Raw genomic sequence first — 22,063 nt, 5'->3', positions numbered from 1 at the left:
TACTAATACTTTTTAGTCCAGAAGTAAAAACCCACTCCAGTATTCTTGACTGAAAAATCCCATGAATAGGGGATCCTGAAGGGCGACAGTCCATGGGGCGACAGTCCATGGGGTCACAAAGTTGGACACAACTGAGCTACTGAGTATGCACGCAAATCAGAACTACCTGAAAGCTTTATAAACTCACAAGGTTTTAACTCTGGATTTACTTAACCAAAATCTAGGGAGAGGAGCCTGGTAATCCATATTTTTAAGAAGTATCAAAATTATTCCAGCACAGCCAAGAAGGTGTTTGAGAACCACCACAACTGGATGACATTGACAAGACACGTGGGATCCTAGTTCCCTGGTCAGGGATCAAACTCGTGTCCCTTGTATGTGCAGAGTCAACCACCGGACCACTAGGGAAGTCCCTACTTAGGTTAGTTTAAAATAAAGAAATGATCTCATTTTCACCCCTTTCTTATTCCTCCTCTTCTACTTGTTCTTTGTTCTTTTTCAAGTATATGCAATTCTTGTCACATTCAGCTTTACAGCCAGTCTCCTACCTAACACATTCTGAGCTAGTATTTCTTGTTCTTCAGGTATAAATTATAAACATCCTCCTGGCTCTGTAGACTTTCACCCATTTGTTTTCTCTTCCCAAATCTTCTACTAGCTTATCTTATCTTTTCCTCTTTTACATCTGGTAACAGAGAAGTATGAGAAGGGGGCAGCAAAGAATGAGGTGACTAGATAGCATCACTGACTCAATAGACATGAATTTGAGCAAACTCTGGGAGATAGTGGAAGACAGAGGAGCCTGGCCGGCTACAGTCCATACAGCTGCAAACAATCAGACACAACTGAGTGAACAACATGTGGACACATAGCTCTTGGCCCTGGTGCTTTTACCTTTAACACTGAGAAAACTTGTAAAACCTTTCTTGGGACTTCCCTGGTGGTCCAGTAGTTAAGATTCTGTGCTTCACAGGGCACGGGTTTGATCCCTGGTCAGGGAACTAAGATCCCACATGCCTCATGGTGTGGTCAAAAAAAAATTATTTTTTAATGAACAATAAAAGAAATAAAACCCTTCCTGTTTCTTCTAGAAACCCTAAATTGACCACTTTCTACCTAGAATTACCAATCCTGAATTATATTATCTAAATAATTTCATAAAGAGAGAATTGAAAACTATTTACCAATGCTTGAATTTCTGCCCCCTAACTTCCATCCAATTTCATTTATAATATATACCCCATTTGAGAACATAATATGAGAAATATGACATTAAATACCAGGCTAACAAAAAAGATCACTGCCATCTGTTGTCACTTCTCCAAGCCTTACCAAAGCCAAAAGGACCTGCTTTCCAATGTGATATATTTGTTTCTCTGTGAGGTCATAGGGAAGACCATCCATGGTCATCACATCCTAAAGAGATAAAGAAAAAGGCATTACATCAAAATGACATGAACAGATCTAAAGGAAAAAATAGGGAAAGGAATATTCTTAAATGCAGTTACTGAAGCTAGGGCAAGGACACAAAAATATAAGGACTTGGGAATTCCCTTGGCAGTCCAGTGGTTAGGAACCCACACTTTTACTGCAAAGGGCCTGGGTTCGATCCCTTGTCGGGGAAGTTAGATCCCACTAACCACGTGGCACAGCCAAAAATAAATAAATAAAAATTTAAAAACTAAAAAATGTACAAAAGCTAAAAGATTCAAGGAGAGATGGTATGAGAGATTCCCAGGTATGCAAAGTGCCATGATTTACTGGACCAGGAAAATAATAAAGAATGTAGGTGAATGGCAGAATGAAGGAAGAACAGAATTTGTCAGGCTAATTGGTATGTGCACAGCTAATCAACCAGGTCAAGCCTTCCTTCCTAACACCTCTGCCCCACCGCTCACCCGGCGACAGGTCCAGAGAAAGCTGAGCAGGTCTCCCTGGGCCACATCCTCCAATACCATGTAGAGCGGCAGCCTGTCTGTGCAGCAGCCTTCCAGATGTACCAGGTTCTTGTGCTTCCCCAAGTACTGATAGAATTGGATTCGCCCTAAGAAATCCTGCACCTCTTGGAGTCCAGTTGGTTCTGTGGGGGACAGAAGAACCATGCGGAATGAGCAGTGTCACCAATAAAGTGGGGAGTATGAGGCAGGAAGCAACCTCAGATGGTAGATTTCAAGATCCCAAAGGGGAATGAGCATAGACCAAAAGTAAACAGAAAGGGGATCAATTAGATGATCTTAGAGGTCACTGTTCTTTTATCAAAGGTAACACAGAACCACAGTTCTTCAGAACTAGTTAGACTTTCCTCTGCCTAATAGAAAACTGTTCTGTTTACATTAAAATATTATCACACATACTGTTTTCTTGTTGTTTAGTCACTAAGTTATATCTGACTCTTTTGGGACCTCATGGACTGTAGCCCACCAGGCTCCTCTGTCTATGGGATTCTGCAGGCAAGAATACTGGAGTGGGTTGCCATTTCCTTCTCCAGGGGATTTTTCTGACCTAGGGATTGAACCTGTTTCTCCTGCATTGCAGACAGATTCTTTATTGCTGAGCTACGTGGAAGCCCCTGGCTATAACATCGATATTAATATTTTGTTGAAGGAATAGAAAACTAACGGTTGATATGTATATAGGTTCAAATTTCATGATTCTCATTTGATGCCTAAAGAATGACTTTCTGCCAGAGCTCTATAGATTTGAAGAATAAGGAATCCAGGATGGTGTTCAGGTTACAAATAAGTGTGACTATTACACAGATTAAGCTGAGGTGACAATCTCCCAAACCTCAATGTTCTAAACCAAGAAAAGATCTATATTCCATTGCTTTCTTAAAGCACTTTGCTTCTGTTTTGTTTGCTTGTTTTCTTTTGTTTGCTGGAGAAACTGTTTATTGTCCCTTCTGCTTTTAATTACATTCAATAAAAATAGCAATGATAAAAAGATAGTATCACACATTAAAATATTATCACTTCTAGACCTTTTGATTATGATTCTTGCTAATCCTATCTTTGTTCTGTTTTATGTATCCATCATTACTGGTCCACATCATGAGTATCAGTCCAAAAGAAAATGAAGTATCTGGAAAAGAAATCAAATAGTCAAGAAAAATGAAGAAAAAACCTCAAAATCCTCATCCAAGAAATATCCAATAGGCAAACAGTTTTAACATCCTTGATAGGCAAAGTTGAGCTAGGGAAAGACCCAAAGAAGAACTTTTCTGTTCTTGAATTTTTACTTTCTATTCCCTTCTTATTGTGGGCCAATTGTGGTCACAACTATCTGCTGATTAACATCCCAATGTCTGAAAATCCTGTTAGCATTCCCTGTTGAGGGTTCACAGTAAAAATGTTAAAAGAGTAAAAGAAGTCCAATACCCCTCCTTTTACCTTTTAAAACCTTGAGGACCACACTCTTGGGCTTTGCAGGGTTCCCAGTGTGCATCGTGGTGCGATAGATGGCCCCATAGCTACCACTGTGGATTTGCTCCAGAACTTCAGAGAGTTGCTCCCGGGGCACCTGCAGCTTAGCCAGGGCGTGTGCAGAAGTTCGCAGAAGGCTTTCCACCGAGGTCTCCTCAAGTGGTACAAACACAGTTTCCCCAGGTCCTGCTGCTTCCTGGCTTAGATTCCCAGATAGAGGTACATGGGCAACACCTAAAGCAAAGAGGTGACACCAACCAGCTTTTTCCTGGTCCCAGGGACTCCAGGAAATCAGAACCACAAACAAACCACCAAGAAGTCCCTTCAGCAATTTTCTCTCTTGGGTCAAGTTGAGGTACCTTCAGGTGCTTCTCTATGAACCAGCATCAAGACAAACCTTGTAGAATATATGTCATAATCCCATTACTTCTAAGGCAACTCAAGATGGACCTCTGAAAATTGATAAAGACATTTCTGAGAAAGACTGTTCAGTCTTTCTCAGAATTCCAGTTCAGTATGAGTAGAGTCTAGAGACAATTCAAAAAGCTACTGAATAGGTCTTCAAGCCACGGACACCTAAAGGTGGTGGTAACTGCCAGGGGAACTATCATTTGAGTCAATAAAGTGACTTTCAAGGGTGAAACAGAGGTATGGATAAGTACTCAACTCTAAGCTAAAGTTATTCTTCTTCCCTCAAGTTGTTCCCAAAATCAAATTATTCCACATTTCCCAGAGTCTCAATCAATAAAGTCTTAGATTTCCCTGGCAATCCAGTGGTTATGGGCTTCCCTCATAGCTCAGTCAGTAAAGAATCTGCCTGCAATGCAGGAGACATGGGTTAGATTCCTGGGTGGGGAAGATCCCCTGGAGAAGGAAATGGCAACCCACCCCAGTATTCTTGCCTGGAAAAACCCATAGACAGAGGAGCCTGACAGGCTACAGTCCATGGAGTCGCAAAGAGTTGGACATGAGTTAGTGACTAAACAACAACATTGAAATCAGTGAGCCTGGAACCAAGTGAGACAATGAGGGGGATACAGGAGATAAGGCCAGAGAGGACTCTGATCATGTAAGGCCACTGAAAGAATTTAATCTAGTTTTCATTCTAAGATAAGTGGCTACTGGAAGTTTCATGCAGAGAATTAACAGGGCTCACTTAGGCCTTAAAAGAATCATTCCACTGCTCTGAGGAGAACAGACCATAAAAGGGTACAGGCAGAAGCAGGGAGACTATTACAATTTTCTCTGAGAAGTGAGGGTGACTTGAGTCTATTTTGAAGGTACAGTTAAACAGGATTTGCTAATAGATTGGGTACAGAATGTGAGAGAAAGAGGAGGCAAGGACACCTTCAGATTTCATTTAGACTTCATTTTATTGATTTTTTTTTTTTTACACTTCATTTTAGATTGAACACATAGCGAGCTTGGCTTGCCATTTATTATGACAGAGAAGACTATGAAGAGGAAATTGTGAGGGAATTTCAGGACTTTTGTTTTACATATGCTATATATTTTAACTGTGGTGCTGGAGAAGACTCTTGAGAGTCCCTTGGACTGCAAGGAGATCAAACTAATTAATCCTAAAGAAATCAATCCTGAATATTCATTGGAAGGACTGTTGCTGAAGCTGAAGCTCCAGTTCTTTGGCCACCTGATGTGAACAGCCGACTCATTGGAAAAGACTCTGATGCTGGGAAAGATTGAATGCAAAAGGAGAAGGGGTTGACAGAGGATGAAATGGTTAGATAGCATCACCAACTTAATGGACATAAATTTGAGCAGACTTGGGGAGATAGTAGAGGACAAGGAAGCCTGGCGTGCTGCAGTCCATGGGGTCACAAAAAGTTGGACATGACTTAGTGACTCAACAACAACAACAACAACAAATAAGAAAATTGGGATACAATTTAGAGAAGGAGAAGGGATCCACCACTCTAGAGATTCACATCCCTGTCAGGAAATTTTTCCCTTCTTTTTTCTCTAAGTTTTCCATTCAAGCTGACTCTCTTTCATCATATGCTCAGTGATACTCCGGAATAGCATGTTATCATCTCCTACCTAGTGCTTCAGAGACTATTATGGGACTTCCCTGGTGGTCCAGTGTTTAAGAATTTGCCTACCAATGGAGGAGATATGGGTTCAATCCCTGATCCAGGAAGATTTCATATATCACAGGGCAACTAAGCCCATATGCCACAACTTCTGAGCCTGAGTGCCCTACAGCCCATGTTCCACAACAAGAGAAGCCACAGAGTAAGTCCGTGCACCACAATGAAGAGTAATCCTTGCTGGCCAAAACTAGAGAAAGCCCAGGAGCAGCAATGAAGAACAGCACAACCATAAATAAACAAATTTTTAAAAATCATTTAAAAAGAAGAGACTATTATTAAGGCTACTCCTTTACATCAGAAATTCCATAAGCACAAAGTAGGGGTGGAATGTATTATAGATAAAATGTCATCCTTCAAAGCTCATTACAAAGCCTTTGGCTTTATCCCCAGGCTTCCTCCCCAGTCCTTAGACACTCACATGGCCAAAGATTTGATGGTACAATAGGACAACGAAGACAGAAAGAGGTTACATGAGGTCTCTCTCACCTTCTCTTCTTTCAGCTAACAAGAAATTATGAAATTTCTTATTATATGAGTATATGAAATTCATATATTGAATTTCAACTCATGACATCCCTAAGAAAGGCTCACCTGCTCCTCTCAACTCCACAGGAGGGGACCCATACCCTCTATCTCATCAGAGTCCTTGAGATTTGAGCTCAATGAAGCTTGGGTCTTCTTTCCTACCATCTCCATCTTTCCCAAATCACTGCCCAGCCTGTTTGAATCTTACCTCGAGGTCCTGGAGACTGCTGTTGGGCTCTCTGTCCTCTGATAAAAAGCCACAGGATGACGCCGAGGAGGATGAGGAAGGTACCAACCAGGAAGGTAGGGATGATGATGATTTCATACTGCTGTTCCTGGATAACTAGGTAGGAGATCAAGAAAGAAGAGATTGAAGAAGCAGTCTAACCAGACTCTCCCTCCTCATGAATCTTCAGCTCACTGTATGTGACATGATTATCTCTTTCTTCTGATCCCTCTATCACAACTGAGATCAGCTCCCTGATCTGAATCCCTATGCCCCTGTTTCTCAGCCCAGCAAGTATATCCTGAGCCTCCTCTCTCATTTTTCCTGCTGAGATGAAAAGGCAGCACATCGTTATCTCTGATTGCCACTCTCCCCCACCCTGCCCACCTCCTTCAGAGACAATGATCCTTAGCGCCAATTCCTTTCTCACCACTCTCTTCATTTTGTTAGAAATTAAATGATCTTTCTTCCAGAACCTCTTCAGATCTTGTGCATGCATGCTAAGTCACTTTAGTTGTGTCCGACTCTGTGTGACCCTATGGACTGTAGCCCGGACTCTGTGTGACCCTATGGACTGTAGCCCACCAGGCTCCTCTGTCCAAGGGATTCTCCAGGCAAGAATACTGGAGTGGGTTGTCATGCCCTTCTTGAGGGAATCTTCCCAACCCAGGGATCAAACCCATGTCTCTTATGTCTCCTGCTTTGTCAGGTGGATTGTTTACCTCAGCTGCCACCTAGGAAGCCCTGTTCTGAAGCCCTTTTTAGATCTTAATCTCCATCAAAAATCAGAGGATGGATTTCTGTATCATCTGTACTTACTACACAACTTGTCACTGAGACTGCATTCCAACAGCATCCGCATCACGCCCTTCTCACTTCCCATCACAACGCAGTGGTCCACTCCAGCACTTGATCCCTTGAGGATGCACAGAGCACCACTGAGAATGATTCCCAAGGCCTGAGTTGTTCTGAAAAAAATAAACTGGAGCACACAGAACTTTAAAACACCTCTCCAGATCACTGGTTATTAAGTATCTGGCTACCTGGAACTCTGAGCCACCAATTCATCTATCTATCTATCTGATGTTCAAACAGGAAGAAACTGTTTCTTCCTGCATTTTCCTTTTATACAGCTAATCTAGCCCTGATCTGGTCTGATCCTTTCATGCTGTTGTTTCTCAAATTATTTTAAAGGCTCCCCTCCTGCCCTAGACTCCTGCTCTGATGGTCAAGTTCACAAATAATGTAAAACTGTGGTCCATGGGAACAAATGTGGGAAAGATTTATCTCCCTAGCAGTCCTTAAGCAGGTCTAATTTTCTTTTTCTGTGTATCTCCTAATTTTTTAAACAAAACACTTAATTTCATTTTTATACAAACCTAATTCAGACCATGAACAAATAGTTGGTGGATTTCAAGAGAGATGAGTTATACATTTGCTTTCCTTCTCTAACATACCCCTACACTCCTTTCTCACTACTAATGAGCAGATAGCAGCTATCAATAAAACTAGTTTTGCAGCTTCCGAAGTTTCCTCTGTTCTTCATATAAAGAGAGACACAAACCCTCTTTCTTACCAGTGTATGGGTTGAAGAAAGTGCCAGTGCTAAGCTGTCTTCTCTTTTTTTAAACAAAAAGGAAATATATTCATATGATTCAAAAATAAAACTACAAAATGGTATACTATGAAAATCTTTTCTCCACTCCATCCTTCTCTGTCTATCCAGTTCCCAATTCTCCTTCAAGGAGACTATAGTTACAAGTTTCTTGTTAACCTGACCAGAGATTCTTTATATGTTCGTACTCTACACAATCAGCATATGTTGTGTATAGTCACACAATCATGTCCAATTCTTTGCAACTCCATGGATTGTAGCCTGCCAGGCTCCTCTGTTCATGGAGATTCTCCAGGCAAGAATACTGGAGTGGGTTGCCATGCCCTCCTCCAGATATAATTCCATATTATCAGCACACAGTTCCAAAAATCCAGTCTTTTCTTTCTGAAGAGAACTTGTTGTTACCACTCTTGCATATATGTAAAAACTTAATTTTGCCCTTGGTTAACCTGATTCTGTGGCCAGCAAAGCCAACTTATTTAGTTCTGATTGGTCTGAAACAAATATGGTGATTTCCCACTGCCTAGGTTAACTCTAAACAGATGATCTAGTTCTGTAAAGATTTAATTACAAGGTAAAATTTAGAAAATCAGAATTGTAGCTTATATGATAAATACTATATTGTACAGTATGACATTAGTCATTTTATGCTCCCTTCTGTTACATCATATGTTTTGCTTTATTATTGATACTGCTTGCATGTGTGCTAATTCACTTCAATCGTGTCTGACTCTGTGTGACCCTATGAATTGAAGCCCTCCTGGCTCTCCTCTGTCCATGGCATTCTCCAGGCAAGAATACCAGAGTGTGTTGCCCCACCCTCCTCCAGGGGATCTTCCTGACCCAGGGATCTAACTCACGTCTCTTACATCTCCTGCATTGGCAGGCGGGTTCTTTACCTCTAGCGCCACCTAGAAATCCTTATTATTGATACTAATAACCACTAATACCCTGTATCATGCATCCAACCTGGACTGGTGATTCGTTTCACATATGATAATTTACATGTTACAGTGCCATTCTCCCATATTATCCCGCCCTCACCCTCTCCCACAGAGTCCAAAAGACTGTTCTATACATCTGTGTCTCTTGCTTTCTCACATACAGGGTTATCATTACCATCTTTCTAAATTCCGTATATATATGCGTTAGTACACTATATTGGTGTTTTTCTCTCTGGCTTACTTCACTCTGTATAAAAGGCTCCAGTTTCATTCACCTGATTAGAACTGATTCAAATGTATTCTTTTTAATGGCTGAGTAATATTCCATTGTGTATATGTACCACAGCTTTCTTATCCATTCATCTGCTGATGGACATCTTGGTTGCTTCCCTTTTCTCCACATCCTCTCCAGCATTTATTGCTTGTAGGCTTTTGGATAGCAGCCATTCTGACTGGCGTGAAATGGTACCTCATTGTGGTTTTGATTTGCATTTCTCTGATAATGAGTGATGTTGAGCATCTTTTCATGTGTTTGTTAGCCATCTGTATGTCTTCTTTGGAGAAATGTCTGTTTAGCTCTTTGGCCCACTTTTTGATTGGGTTGTTTATTTTTCTGGAATTGAGTTGTAGGAGTTGCTTGTATATTTTTGAGATTAATCCTTTGTCTATTGCTTCATTTGCTATTATTTTCTCCCATTCCGAAGGCTGTCTTTTCACCGTGCTTATAGTTTCCTTCGTTGTGTCAAAGCTTTTAATTTTAATTAGGTCCCATTCATTTATTTTTGCTTTTACTTCCAATATTTTGGGAGGTGGGTCATAGAGGATCCTGCTGTGGTTTATGTCAGTGAGTGTTTTGCCTATGTTTTCTTCTAGGGGTTTTATAGTTTCTGGTCTTACATTTATATCTTTAATCCATTTGAGTTTACTTTTGTGTATGGTGTTAGAAACTGATGTAGTTTCATTCTTTTACAAATGGATAACCAGTTTCCCCAGTACCACTTGTTAAAGAGATTGTCTTTTCACCATTGTATATTCTTGCCTCCTTTGTCAAAGACAAGGTGTCCATAGGTGTGTGGATTTATCTCTGGGCTTTCTATTTTGTTCCATTGATCCATATGTCTGTCTTTGTGCCAGTACCATACTGTCTTGATGACTGTGGCTTTGTAGTAGAGACTGAAGTCAAGTAGGTTGATTCCTCTAGTTCCATTCTTCTTTCTCAAGATTGCTTTGGCTATTCAAGGTTTTTTGTATTTCCATACAAATTGTGAAATTATTTGTTCTAGTTCTCTGAAAAATACTGTTGGTAGTTTAAGGGATTGCATTGAATCTATAGATTGCTTTGGGTGGTATACTCATTTTCACTATATTGATTCTTCCAATCCATGAACATGGTATATTTCTCCATCTATTTGTGTCCTCTTTGATTTCTTTCACCGGTGTTTTATAGTTTTCTATATATAGGTCTTTTGTTTCTTTAGGTAGATTTATTCCAAAGTATTTTATTCTTTTCGTTGCAATGGTGAATGGAATTGTTTCCTTAATTTCTCTTTGTTTTCTCATTGTTAGTGTATAGGAATGCAAGGGATTGAGGCTGGTGTACTGGGATGACCCAGAGGGATGGGATGGGGAGGGAGGTGGGAGTGGGGCTCAGGATGGGGAACACATGTACATCCATGGCAGATTCATGTCAATGTATGGCAAAACCAATACAATATTGTAAAGTAAATAAATAAATAAACAAATAAAACTGGAGGGGGGGGGGACCACTAATACCTTATTGAGGCAAAGTGTCTCAGTTCTGGAAACACATATGCAAAGAAACCTCCCAGTCAGTTGAATCTTCTTTTCACTCTTTCTGGAGCTCCATGAGTTTGTCTGAGGGAATGAAAATTAAACAATTTCCTTACAACTCAGAAGACAGGCAGGTGAGTGACTGGTTGACAGAAGCCTAAGTCAACAGAGGAGTAGGCAGGAGGAACATCTTAGAGAGAAAAGGAAAGTCTTATCTGTGGGTTTGCAAATAGTGAGGGATCTATGAAGATAACGAATTGTAAGATAGCAAAGTCCCTCTGATCTAATTTGTGAGGCAAAAAGGTAAGGTGAGAGTTCCCACAATTCCACAAGATCACACAAAAGGGAAAACACTCTGCAAGAAACAGCAAGCCTTGAGAGGGTGGAGAGAACAAGTTCCTAAAAATAAAACGTTAGCTCAGCCAAGACAACCAAACACAATTTGAAAACGTCATTCTGATTCTTATTTCCCTTTCTACTTACTTCCTTTTTGGTGCATTATCAGAGGTAATTATTTTTACTCAGGGAGCAGCCAGTTAAACAAGTTTGACTCTGGGAAGTCAGTTCTGTGAGCACCTCACTTACCAGACACAGGAAGAAGAAAGGGGCAGGTGACAGCCAGCTCCAGCTAGTGAGCTCTGCCCAGAAACCAAACTACACACCCACTGACACATACTTGAGCACAAAACATAAAGTTCTGTGTGTGTGTCCCCACATGGAATTGCTCAGGGTGGAAACCCCCAATGACAACACATAGCCACGCACACCTGTGTCCAAAGACCCAAGTCCATGCTCATACCCTTTCACTTAGACGTCACACTTATACAGAGCATTCACCTTTGGATGCAACGTGACTTTCTATTTTATTTCCAGAGCAAGGTTCTCACCACCAGTTTTATTTGATCAGCCTTTACACAGTTTAAGGGCTTCCCAGGTGACATTAGTGGTAAAGAATCCATCTGCCAGTGAGGGAGACAGACGCAAGAGATGTGGGATCAGTCTCTGGGTCAGGAAGATCCCCTGCAGGAGGGCATGGCAACCCACTCCAGTATTCTTGTCTGGAGAATCCCTTGGGCAGAGGAGCCTGGCAGGCTATAGTCGATGGAGTCACAAGGAGTTATACACAACTGAGTGACTTAGTCCAGCACACACAGCACAGAGTTTAAAGACACAGCTTAATAACAGGTAGCAATCAGATGAAATTGGACACTGGAGCAAGGAGATAAACCTATATTCTGTTGTTGTTTAGTTGCTAAGTCATGTCTGACTCTTTGAGACCCCATGGACTGTAGCCCGCCAGGCTCCTCTGTCCATGGGAATTTCCCAGGCAAGAATACTGGAGTGGGTTGCCATTTCCTTCTCTAGAGGATCATCCTGACCCAGGGATTGAACCTATATCTCCTTCATTGGAAGGCAGATATTTTACCACTGAGCCATCAGGGAAGTCCAATAGGATATACAGAGAAAGATATATATATATATATATATATATATATATATATATATATATATATATATATACACATATGTATATGTATATATATTAAAGGAAATTAAAATAGGAATTGGCTCACAAGGCTATGGACGCTGAGAAGTCCTACAGTCTGCCTCCTGTAAGTTGAAAACCAGGAAATCTGAGGCTGTAATTCAACCTGAGGCTGGAGGCCAGGAAACAGGGGTTACAGGGTCTGAACTCCAGATTCTCCTTATACCAGCATCACATGGTCTTCACTGAAGCTTTGCAGTATGTTTTAAAATAATTAAGTTTCGGGGATTCCCTGGTGGTCCAGTAGTTAGGACTCAGCACTTTCATTGCCAAGGGTCTGGATTCAATCCCTAGTCGAGGAACTAAGATCCTATAAGCTGCTCAGTGTGGCCCCCTCAAAAAAATTCAAGTTATTAACTCTAGTGTTCTCTTTTTGAAGATTGTTTTGGATACTTTCAATCCCTTGTGTTCCTTTTTAAATGAAATTTAGAATCAACCTGACCATCCCTAAAAAAAAAAAAATCTGGAATTGTGGCAGAGACTACATTGACTGTATCTATCAACTTGGGAAGATTGTTGTCTTAACAATATTAAATCTTCCTACTTCCTATTGGATGTCTTTCCATTTATTCTGTTCTTGCTTCATTTCCTTCAATGATATTTTGGAATTTTCAGTGTACCAATCTCATTTGCTATTGATAGCATTTACAGTTCCATGGCCTTGAGAGGATAATTAGAATCTGTGTATGATCGGGAGATACCACTGAAAGTTCTGTCTCTGAGAAAACCAGTTTTAGAACAGGTTGGACAGTACATGCCTCCTAAGGCTGGCCAGACATGCTATATATAAGATAATGGCAGTCCACTACTGATCTTTCTCATATCTGGATAACTATGGAGACTATAGAGCACCACTTTCTGTGGCTCTCAAGGTCAGAACCCAGTTTCTTTCTTTTTTTTTTTTTACTGTCCTGAGTTGGTTTAAATTTCTTAGGTTGCAATGAATCAGTGGGACTAGAGAGGGTATCCAAAGAATCACAGCTCTAAATTCCCACCAACAGGGACTAAAGACTTCACCTTCCAATGCAGGGGGTGCAGGTTTGATCCCTGGTCAGAGAACTAGATCCCATATGCCACAACTAAGTTTCTTGCCACAACTAAAAGGTCCATGTGCCACAACTAAGACATGGTGAAGTCAAATAAGCAACAAATATTTTTTAAATGAGTAAATAAATTGCTTTCCAGATGTTTGTACAATAAGCTCTTTCCAATGATTACACTTTGGCCAGAGAAATCTATAATATACCAAATAAATGTATATGATTTTTAAGGAATGCACACCTATAATACTCATATATCCATGAAAGCCTACAGGAAACTTTACCACACAAAGCCTACCAAAGCACTCAGATCACAAAATTCTTATATTCACTTGTAACAATAGTATTTCTCTCTACATCATTTTTGTCCCTGCAATTCTCTCTGAATACAAATATATAAATTCCTTGGTGGTTCAGTGGTAAAGAATCTGCTTGTCAGTGCAAGAGATGCAGGTTCAATCCCAGGATCTGGAAGCTCCCCTGGAGAAAGAAATGGCAACACATTCCAGTATTTGCACCTGGAGAATCCAATGGACAGAGGAGCCTAATGGGCTACAGTCCATGGGGCCACAAAGAGTGGGACACAACTCAGGAACTAAACAATATTCAGTTATCACCTGACTTTGCTTGCCCATTCTATGTCAAGCTAGGAACAGTTACAGCTGGATGCCAAACCTCCTGGGATGACCCTTCCTGTGGGTCCAATTCTAATCCATCTGACTATTAGAAGAATGTTCTAAATTTGTGACCAAACTCTGTCTCCTTCAACTATATCTCACTAAGTGAAGCGAAGTCACTCAGTCATGTCGAACTCTTTGCGACCCTGTGGACTGTAGCCCACCACACTCCTCCATCCATGGGATTTTCCAGGCAAGAGTACTGGAGTGGGTTGCCATTTCCTTCTCCAGAGGATCTTCCCAACCCAGGGATCGAACCTGGGTCTCCTGCATGGTAGGCAGATGCTTTACCATCTGAGCCATCAGGGAAGTCATAAAAAGAAAAAAGTATGTTGGTTACTGCTTCATCTCTTAATTGAACTGTAAAATCCTTAGGGATATAAAACACTCCTATATGCCTTATGCTTTCATGCCATTGCCTCTCAAATTATTTTTAAAGGCTCCCTTCCCATCCACGACTCCAGCTCCAGGGCTCTAGTAAACAGCCCTGTCTGAACAACAGTGGTCAGTGGTTTATGGGGGAAAAGTCTACCTCCGCTATAGTCCTTGAAAGTGAAAGTGTTAGTCGCTGGGTCATGTCTGACTCTTGGTGACCCCATGGACTGTAGCCTGCCACCCTCCACTGTCCATGGAATTCTCCAGGCACGAACCTGGATCCCTTGCATTGGGAATGCTGAGTCTTAGCCACTAGACCACCAAGGAAATCCTAACTTCATTTTTAAACAAAGTATTTCAGAAAATGAATAAAGAGCTGGAAGATTTCAAGTTCTCTCTTCAGTGCCATGTATTGCTAAATGCAGGGCATTGGAATCAAGGGTCCAGGCAGGCTGTGAAACTGTTAATTCTGATAACTGTATTTGGTGATTGGAAAATATGTACATAGCCTGCCTACAGTTTACACATACCTATGGTGCCAAATCTCCCAGGCAGGGCTCTAATTAAAACAACATTACTGCCTCATTTGTGGTTATCCTTCCTTGTTTTTTCTCTTGTCATTTGCTTCTGACTTTCTATTCGCATATTAAAAAGTGTAGTTTGGGACTTCCCTGGGGGTCCAGTGGCTAAAAACCCATCTTCCATCATGGAGGGTGGGGGAGTGAGGGAGCTTCCCTTGTGGCTCAGTGATAAAGAACCTGCCTGCCACTGCAAGAGACACTGATTTGATCCTACAGGCCTCGGAGTAACTAAACCTGTGCACACAACCATGGAGCCAGTCCTCTACAGCCAGGGAGCTGCAACTACTGAGCCCGAACACCTAGAACCTGTGCTCTGCAACAAGAGAAGCCACCACAAAGAGAAAGAAGCCCACACACCACAACTAAGGAGTAGCCCCTACTTGCTGCCACTAGAGAAAAGCCTGCATAGCACAAAGACACAACACAGTCAAAAATAAATAAATTACTTACACTATTTTTTTTTTTTTAATCTACCTTCTAATGCAGAGGACACCTGTTCGATCCCTGGTCTGGGAACTAAGATCCCATATGCTGTGTGAAATGGCCAAAAAAAAATTTTTTTCCTCCTTGAACTGAGAATCTAAAGGGAGGAATAGAGCTATGAAGAAGGAGATACAAATAGGAGGAGAATGAGAATAAAATTGGAAGTAAAATCTACCCCAAATGTTTGCAAGACTGCAGTCTAGAGACAATAAAAGTTAATAATCACAACTGGTATTGAACTAAACTTTCATATTAGTTCTCCCAACTCATACATAGTTACAATCCAAGTACAATGCATATCTGTTTTATTACACACAAAGACAGTTTATTTGCAACAATAACACAACTCTCACTGGTGACATTTCTGTTCAGTTAGCACAGGGATGACACTGATACAATCAGCAATTCACCCATGAATGTTCAGAAGAAACTCTTCTTACCAAAATATATCTACAAATAGAACTTTAAAAATTCGACACATGCTCCTGTACTCTGTCTGCCTACATGTTGTGAGAAATTCCTTAACAGACTGTATGACACCTGGTCCCATCTCATAAGGTGTTAAATCTGTTATGCCAGCCTCGCCTTCAAGCTTACCACCCACATTTCAACGCAAGTGGATCTGCCAATCACATTCTTTCCATATAGACAAGTGACCTGTGGCCTATAGACAAGTGACCTGTGGCCTATAGACAAGTGACCGCACTGGGTTAAGGGGTTTATTAACAGCTGTGGGCTATGGGGTAGAAGATGTGTGTGCAGGCTAAGTCACTTCAGTTGTATCAGACTCTTCATGAGCCTGTAGACTATAGCCTACCCGCCTCCTATATCCATGGGATTTCCCAGGCAAGAATACTGGAGTGGGTTGCCATGCCCTCCTCCAGGCGATCTTCCCCAACCCAGGGATAGAACTAAATCTCTTTTGTCTCCTGCACTGGCAGGTGCGTTCTTTACCAATAGAGCCACCTGTGAAGGCAAGGGGAAGAAGACAAAAAGATCCAAAGTGAGGAAGATAAAATATACAGAGATGACACCCTGAGATGGGGACCTCTGCCTTCTGGTTCAGTCGCTCAACCCTTCCATCCCTTTTGCATCACCCTCACCCCGAGCTGTCTAGCCAAAAATAATTCACTTAATAAATAGAGTGACCATGTTAAGTTGAAATCACTACAGAGGAGAACTGCTCAATTCTAGAGGACTCCAGAGCTACTTTATCTGACTGCTTGCTTTAACTGAGCAGTCCTTCCTGTTTTCAGGACCAATAAGCATACTGATGAAGTACAAAGTGCATGTATCATGCTAGGAGCTTTCACACTAGGAGGAAGCTGAGGTTCAGAGAGATTAAGTTCTGATTTAGCCTGGGTTTAAAAAAAAAAGAGAGAGAGAAAGTAAGTAAACTTCCAAGAAAGGTTTCATATGTAGTTTTCTTGTTGCTGTTTCTTGTTTGTTTGTTTTTTTTCCTTTTGGCCATGCTGCTTGTGGGATCTTAGTTCCCAGACCAAGGACGGAACCTGCACCCCTTCAGCAGTCAAAGTGCAGAGTCCTAGCCACTGGAACACCAGGGAATTCCCCAGGCCCCAGCCCTTTAACTACAAACCCAGTGTTCTTTAAGCTGCTTCATTACAAGTATGTCCTTGTCACTCAAATGGACAAGACACATAGTGTCACAAAGGGGTTATGTCAGAATCCAAAGCAATCATGAAAACCACAATGCTGAAACTAAATTTCACCAACAAATACACCATAAATTGGAAAGAATGTGTGAGCAGAATCTGCCTCTGTGTTCTTCCCTGTTACCTAGGAGCATATCTGAATGTCTGTCTTCAGAATGCATTCGGAAAATAAGCATAAATCAGGATTTGCTTCCTCAGTCCAAGCAATTTCCCAGGCAAGAGTACTGGAGTGGGTTGCCATTTCCTTCTCTAGGGGATCTTCCCAACCCAGGGATCAAATCTGGATCTCTTGCATTGCAGGCAGATTCTTTGCCATCTGAGTCACCGGGGAAGCCCAAATTTGCTTACAGTACTCACCAAATGATGGAATTCGGGATCACTTGCTTTGTTTGTTCATTTTCCTGGATCTGAGCCCAAGCCTATTTCTATCTTCCATTTTAGGGGGAAGGACCTGAATTCAGACTTCCACTGTGAGCTCCGGAGGGGTTGAGGTAGGGAGTCAGGAAAGGGCCAGAACCCCCAGGGGACAGAGCACACAAATCATTCAAGATGCCCTGCCAGGTATCAGAGAGCCTCATGCTCCATCACCCTTCTGACGCACGCTCCAGAGTGGACGAATGGACAGAAGTGGCGGCTCTCTTTAAGCCCAGAGACTTGCACGGATAACCCGCCTCTCTACCCAGCGATATCTCCTGGTGGAGATGAGGCGGAGAGCAGAGGAGTTACCGGCACATGATTCACCCTCTGGTTCTTCTCAGGTAGGAAGGATTGTGGCTCTTCTGATCTCCACCCTCCTCCTAGAGACCTGGGGCTTGAAATGCCCTTTGGATCATAAAAAAAAGGGGGGGGCTCCGTCATGCTGCCTGAAAGTCCTGACCACATTCAAACAAATTATTTTGACAGTAAGACAGAACGTTATCAGCTTTTCTTGCTTCGTTTACATGTCAGGAATTTTCACCTCTTTCAGAATTCCTGAAATACATGTGATATACAGTAGAGATGAGAAAGTTCTAAACTTTATCTTGGCTCCTCCTGAAGACCTTGCTCCAATAGGGGAAGAAATGGAATCCAAGATAGGGAGCCCCGGGACACCTAGGGAAATCGAACAGCATCAGATTTTAAATATCATTACCGACATGAACACATTTTATGTCCTTTCAAGTGTTATATAAATTCAAAAGGGTTTTAATATAATTATCATTTTACTTATAACATTGCTGATTTCATAACCCTCAAACTACCACAGGCAAACCTCAAAAGTTCAAAAATAATATATCTTAAAATATATGCTGGCTATTTTCTCTTCGTGGGATTACTGTTGTTCAGATGCTAAATCATGCCCTACTCTTTGAGATCCCATGGACTGTAGCCGGCCAGGCCCCTCTGTCCATGGGATTCCCCAGGCAAGAATACTGGAGTGGGTTGCCTTCTCCAGGGGATCTTCCCGAGCCAGGGGTTGAACCAGCATTTTCTGCACTGCAGGCAGATTCTTTAATGCTGCACCCCAAGCACAGAATAAGGGTTAGTGATAAGAAAGAAAAGCCAAGAACACACAACCACCACCTGCTCTCAGCACAGAGCTGCCTCTGACCCATCCGTATTCACTTTCTCCTACCTGAGACCGAAGATGCCTGTACCTGCTGCTGGCGACTTGTTTCACATGCCTGGCTTCTGCCACTGCCATTCACACTGCATTTCCAAGGACCAGTCCCCACTTAGCCATTCACCCTGCTTGGTTTGTCCTTCTAAAAACGGGGCTTCTGAATGCCAACTACAAATTGGCACTTACCAAGAACATTGCCAACAACTGAACAGCAAAGGCATTTGCCATCTGCCTCCATGGAGATTAAACCCCATGCTGCTATAGCTGTTGACCTTCAACAACCCCTGAGGGAGTTAATGATGGAGTGAGGCACTCTGTGCTCCAGGGAATCTGGTGGGACAGGTCTTTAAATAGTTGGATGCTTTTAGGAACAGATTTTATGATCTCAATCTGCATCTCCTCATATCTAGAGAAGCGTCAAATCCCTTCATGGTGACATCAGATCCTCATGACTAACAAAAAACCTTTTGTAAAATGAGTGCTTCATGATACTGAACTCCCCCTGCACCAAAACCTTATATATTGACTTTCCCCCACTGCCGCTTTGGAACAGTCTCTCAGAGCTATCTGAGATGCTGCCTCCTGGGCTGCAATCCTCATTTTGCCCCGAATAAAACTTAACTCACAACTCTCAAGTTGTATATCTTTTTTTTAGTTGACACAGAACTTCAAATATCTTTGGCAGTTTCCCCCCATAAGCAAGGAGATCTATTTTGTTGTCCTGCCTTTCTAGACCACAGCCCTCTGCAGAGAAAAGGGCAGAAAAAAGGCAATCTGCAAAAGATCTCAGGAACATGCACACACACACACATGTACAGTTTCTTAGACCCAGGCAGGCATAATCAGGGAGTCAGCTCAGCTGTCTTGTAACCTAAGTGCTGTGTCACACAGGGTGTGTCCTCCTAAGCGCTCTAGACGTAGAAGGGAATTTCAGGGAAAAATAACAAAGGCCTGGCAAGAGAAAAAAGGCACCTGTGGGAAAACATCACCGTCTCATTCTGCAAGGAAATCCAACTAGTCCATCCTAAAGGAAATCAGTCCTGAATATTCATTGGAAGGACTGATGCTGAAGCTGAAACTCCAACACTTTGGCCACCTGATGCGAAGAACTGGCTCATTGGAAAAGACCCTGATGCTGGGAAAGATTGAAGGCAGGAGAAGGGGATGACAGAGGATGAGACGGTTGGATGGGGAGTATCAGCACTGACCTGGTGCTATGATTACAGAGACAGAGGTTTCAATTTCTAGTTCTGTGTTGGTAGGTAATTCACCTACCATATCGCCTGACCTTGTCATTCCTTCTCATCCTAATTTTGGGATCAGGACACCTGCTTCTCTCCTGGGGGCAGTAAAGAACTACAGACAGCAGGAGGAAATGAATGACACTAGAAAAGGGGCAGGCCAGCTAAGAAGTCCACACACCTAGTCTTTTCCCCTCAACTCTCTAATTCTGAAGGCTCGCTTGCTGCTGCATCTTGTGACCCACATCATGGTAGCCCCACCAGTTTTCATTCCTGTCCTTACCTCTGCCTGTAATTTCCTATGGAGTAATCAGAAGAGCTTCCCCAGTGGCTCCATGGTAAAGAATCCATCTGCCAATGCAGGAGACTTGAGTTCAATCCTTGGGTAGGGAAGATTCCCCTGGAGACAGGAATGGCAACACACTCCAGTATTCTTGCCTAAGAAATCCAATAGATTGAGGAACCTAGTGGGCCACAGTCTGAATTGCTTGCTGATGGCATTATGTTTTCTACCTGGGAGAGAGCTAAGTTGGAACTTCTGGAAACAAAGTTAATATATCATCTCCATCCAACTGTGGCAAGTAGAAGGAACACAGGGACCAAGGTCAGGAATGCAGGATAGATTTATCTCGATCTTCCAACGTCTTGGTTTTCTAATCTTTAATCTGAGATTATCATGAGCACTTACCTCAGAGGATTCTAGTGAGAATTAATGAGAATGTGAAAATGTTCTTCAAAGGAACAAACTGTGCCATTTGCAGAGACTAATATGGACCTAGAGACTGTCACACAAAGCGAAGTCAGAAACAGAAAAGTGGCATTGTTTATTAAAGCATATAGGTGGAATCTAGAAAAACAGTACAGATGAACATATCTGCAAAGCAGAAATAGAGACACGGACATAGAGACAAATGAACACCAGGTGGGGAAAGGGCTGGGATGAATCAGGAAATTGAGACTGACTTATATATACTACTATGTATAAAATACACAACTAACATTAACTCAGGGCTCTGTGGTGACCTAAATGGGAAGGAAATCCAAAAAAGAGGGGATTTGGTATACCTCTAGCTGATTCACTTCGCTGTGCAGCAGAAAATAACACATTGTAAAGCAACTATACTTCAGTGATTTTTATGGCAAAACCCACCACAATATTGTAAAGTAATTAGCCTCCGATTTAAAAAAAAAAAAACAACCTGACACTAAAAAGGTAAGAGTAATAAAGCTTCTAAAGTGAAAAAAAAGAGTAATAGTTACACCTTCTTCCAGCAAGAATTCATGTGTGTTTACTTTATATACATAATTACTTTTTGATACGTAATTACTCTTATATAATTATGTAGACATAATTACTTTTCAGACCAAAGGTTCCAACTCAGTGTTCCTAAATAGCACATTCTACCTGACAGTCTCGAACTAATTTCTACTGTCCCACCGTGATGATCTCAGGACAGTGTGGCTTTCATTCAAAGCACTGGCATAAATGTGGATATAGTCCCTTTCCTCTAACACAGGCACCATATAATGAAAGTGCTGAATGACTTCCTTAGTATTGCCCTTTCCTTCTCCAGGGGATCTTCCCAACCCAGGGATCTAACCTAGGTCTCCTGCATTGCAGGCGGATTCTTTACAGCCTGAGCCACCAAGGAACCTAATGGAGGATCAGTTCAGTTCAGTCACTCAATCGTGTCCGACTCTTTGCAACCCCATGGTCCGCAGCACACGAGGCCTCCCTGTCCATCACCAACTCCCGGAGTTTACTCAAATTCATCTCCATTGAGTCGGTGATGCCATTCAACCATCTCTTCCTCCTGCCTTCAATCTGTCCCATCATCAGTGTCTTCCAATGAGTCAGTCCTTTGCATCAGGCAGCCAAAGTATTGGAGTTTCAGCTTCAGCATCAGTCCTTCCAATGAACATTCAGGACTGATTTCCTTTAGGATTGTCTGGTTGGGTCTCTTTTCAGTCCAAGGGACTCTCAAGAGTCTTCTCCAACACCACAGTTCAAAAGCATCAATTCTTTGGCACTCAGCTTTCTTTATAGTCCAACTCTCACAACCATACATAACTACTGGAAAAACCATAGCTGTGACTAGACAGACCTTTGTTGGCAGGATAATGGAAGATAGTTGGAAAAATAAATTCAGTGAGCAAAAAATGCAGAACCACTGTGTGTGTTCACGAATGTGGGTGTGGATGAGGAAAGT

The 22,063-nt window shown here is 41.9% G+C and overlaps 1 protein-coding gene and 1 non-coding gene across 7 annotated transcripts in view; both read right to left on the bottom strand.

Moving 5' to 3' along the window:
- Positions 1-22,063, bottom strand: part of STYK1 (serine/threonine/tyrosine kinase 1) — a 50,400-nt gene that overhangs the window by 11,139 nt on the left and 17,198 nt on the right. For 3 of the 6 annotated variants that reach the window (XM_065922380.1, XM_065922370.1, XM_065922387.1), the window contains 6 exons: positions 10,617-10,718; positions 7,104-7,266; positions 6,267-6,401; positions 3,390-3,656; positions 1,899-2,080; positions 1,333-1,416 (listed from right to left, as the gene is read on the bottom strand). In XM_065922380.1, coding sequence (XP_065778452.1) covers positions 1,333-1,416; positions 1,899-2,080; positions 3,390-3,656; positions 6,267-6,401; positions 7,104-7,167 — 732 coding nt within the window. In that variant the 5' untranslated portion in view covers positions 7,168-7,266; positions 10,617-10,718. Of the gene's footprint in view, positions 1-1,332; positions 1,417-1,898; positions 2,081-3,389; positions 3,657-6,266; positions 6,402-7,103; positions 7,267-10,616; positions 10,719-17,366; positions 17,476-20,136; positions 20,314-22,063 lie in introns of those variants that run through there. The other 3 variants (XM_065922396.1, XM_065922405.1, XM_065922414.1) reach the window with 3 other exon arrangements.
- On the bottom strand, positions 14,135-14,206 carry TRNAG-ACC (transfer RNA glycine (anticodon ACC)). Its single transcript has one exon. It is a non-coding gene; the product is annotated as a tRNA-Gly (tRNA).

Source organism: Muntiacus reevesi, chromosome 1, assembly GCF_963930625.1.
Source record: "Muntiacus reevesi chromosome 1, mMunRee1.1, whole genome shotgun sequence".
Lineage (NCBI taxonomy): Eukaryota > Metazoa > Chordata > Mammalia > Artiodactyla > Cervidae > Muntiacus > Muntiacus reevesi.
Note: the sequence above shows the minus strand (reverse complement) of the source record. Positions and strands in the feature narration are given on the sequence as shown.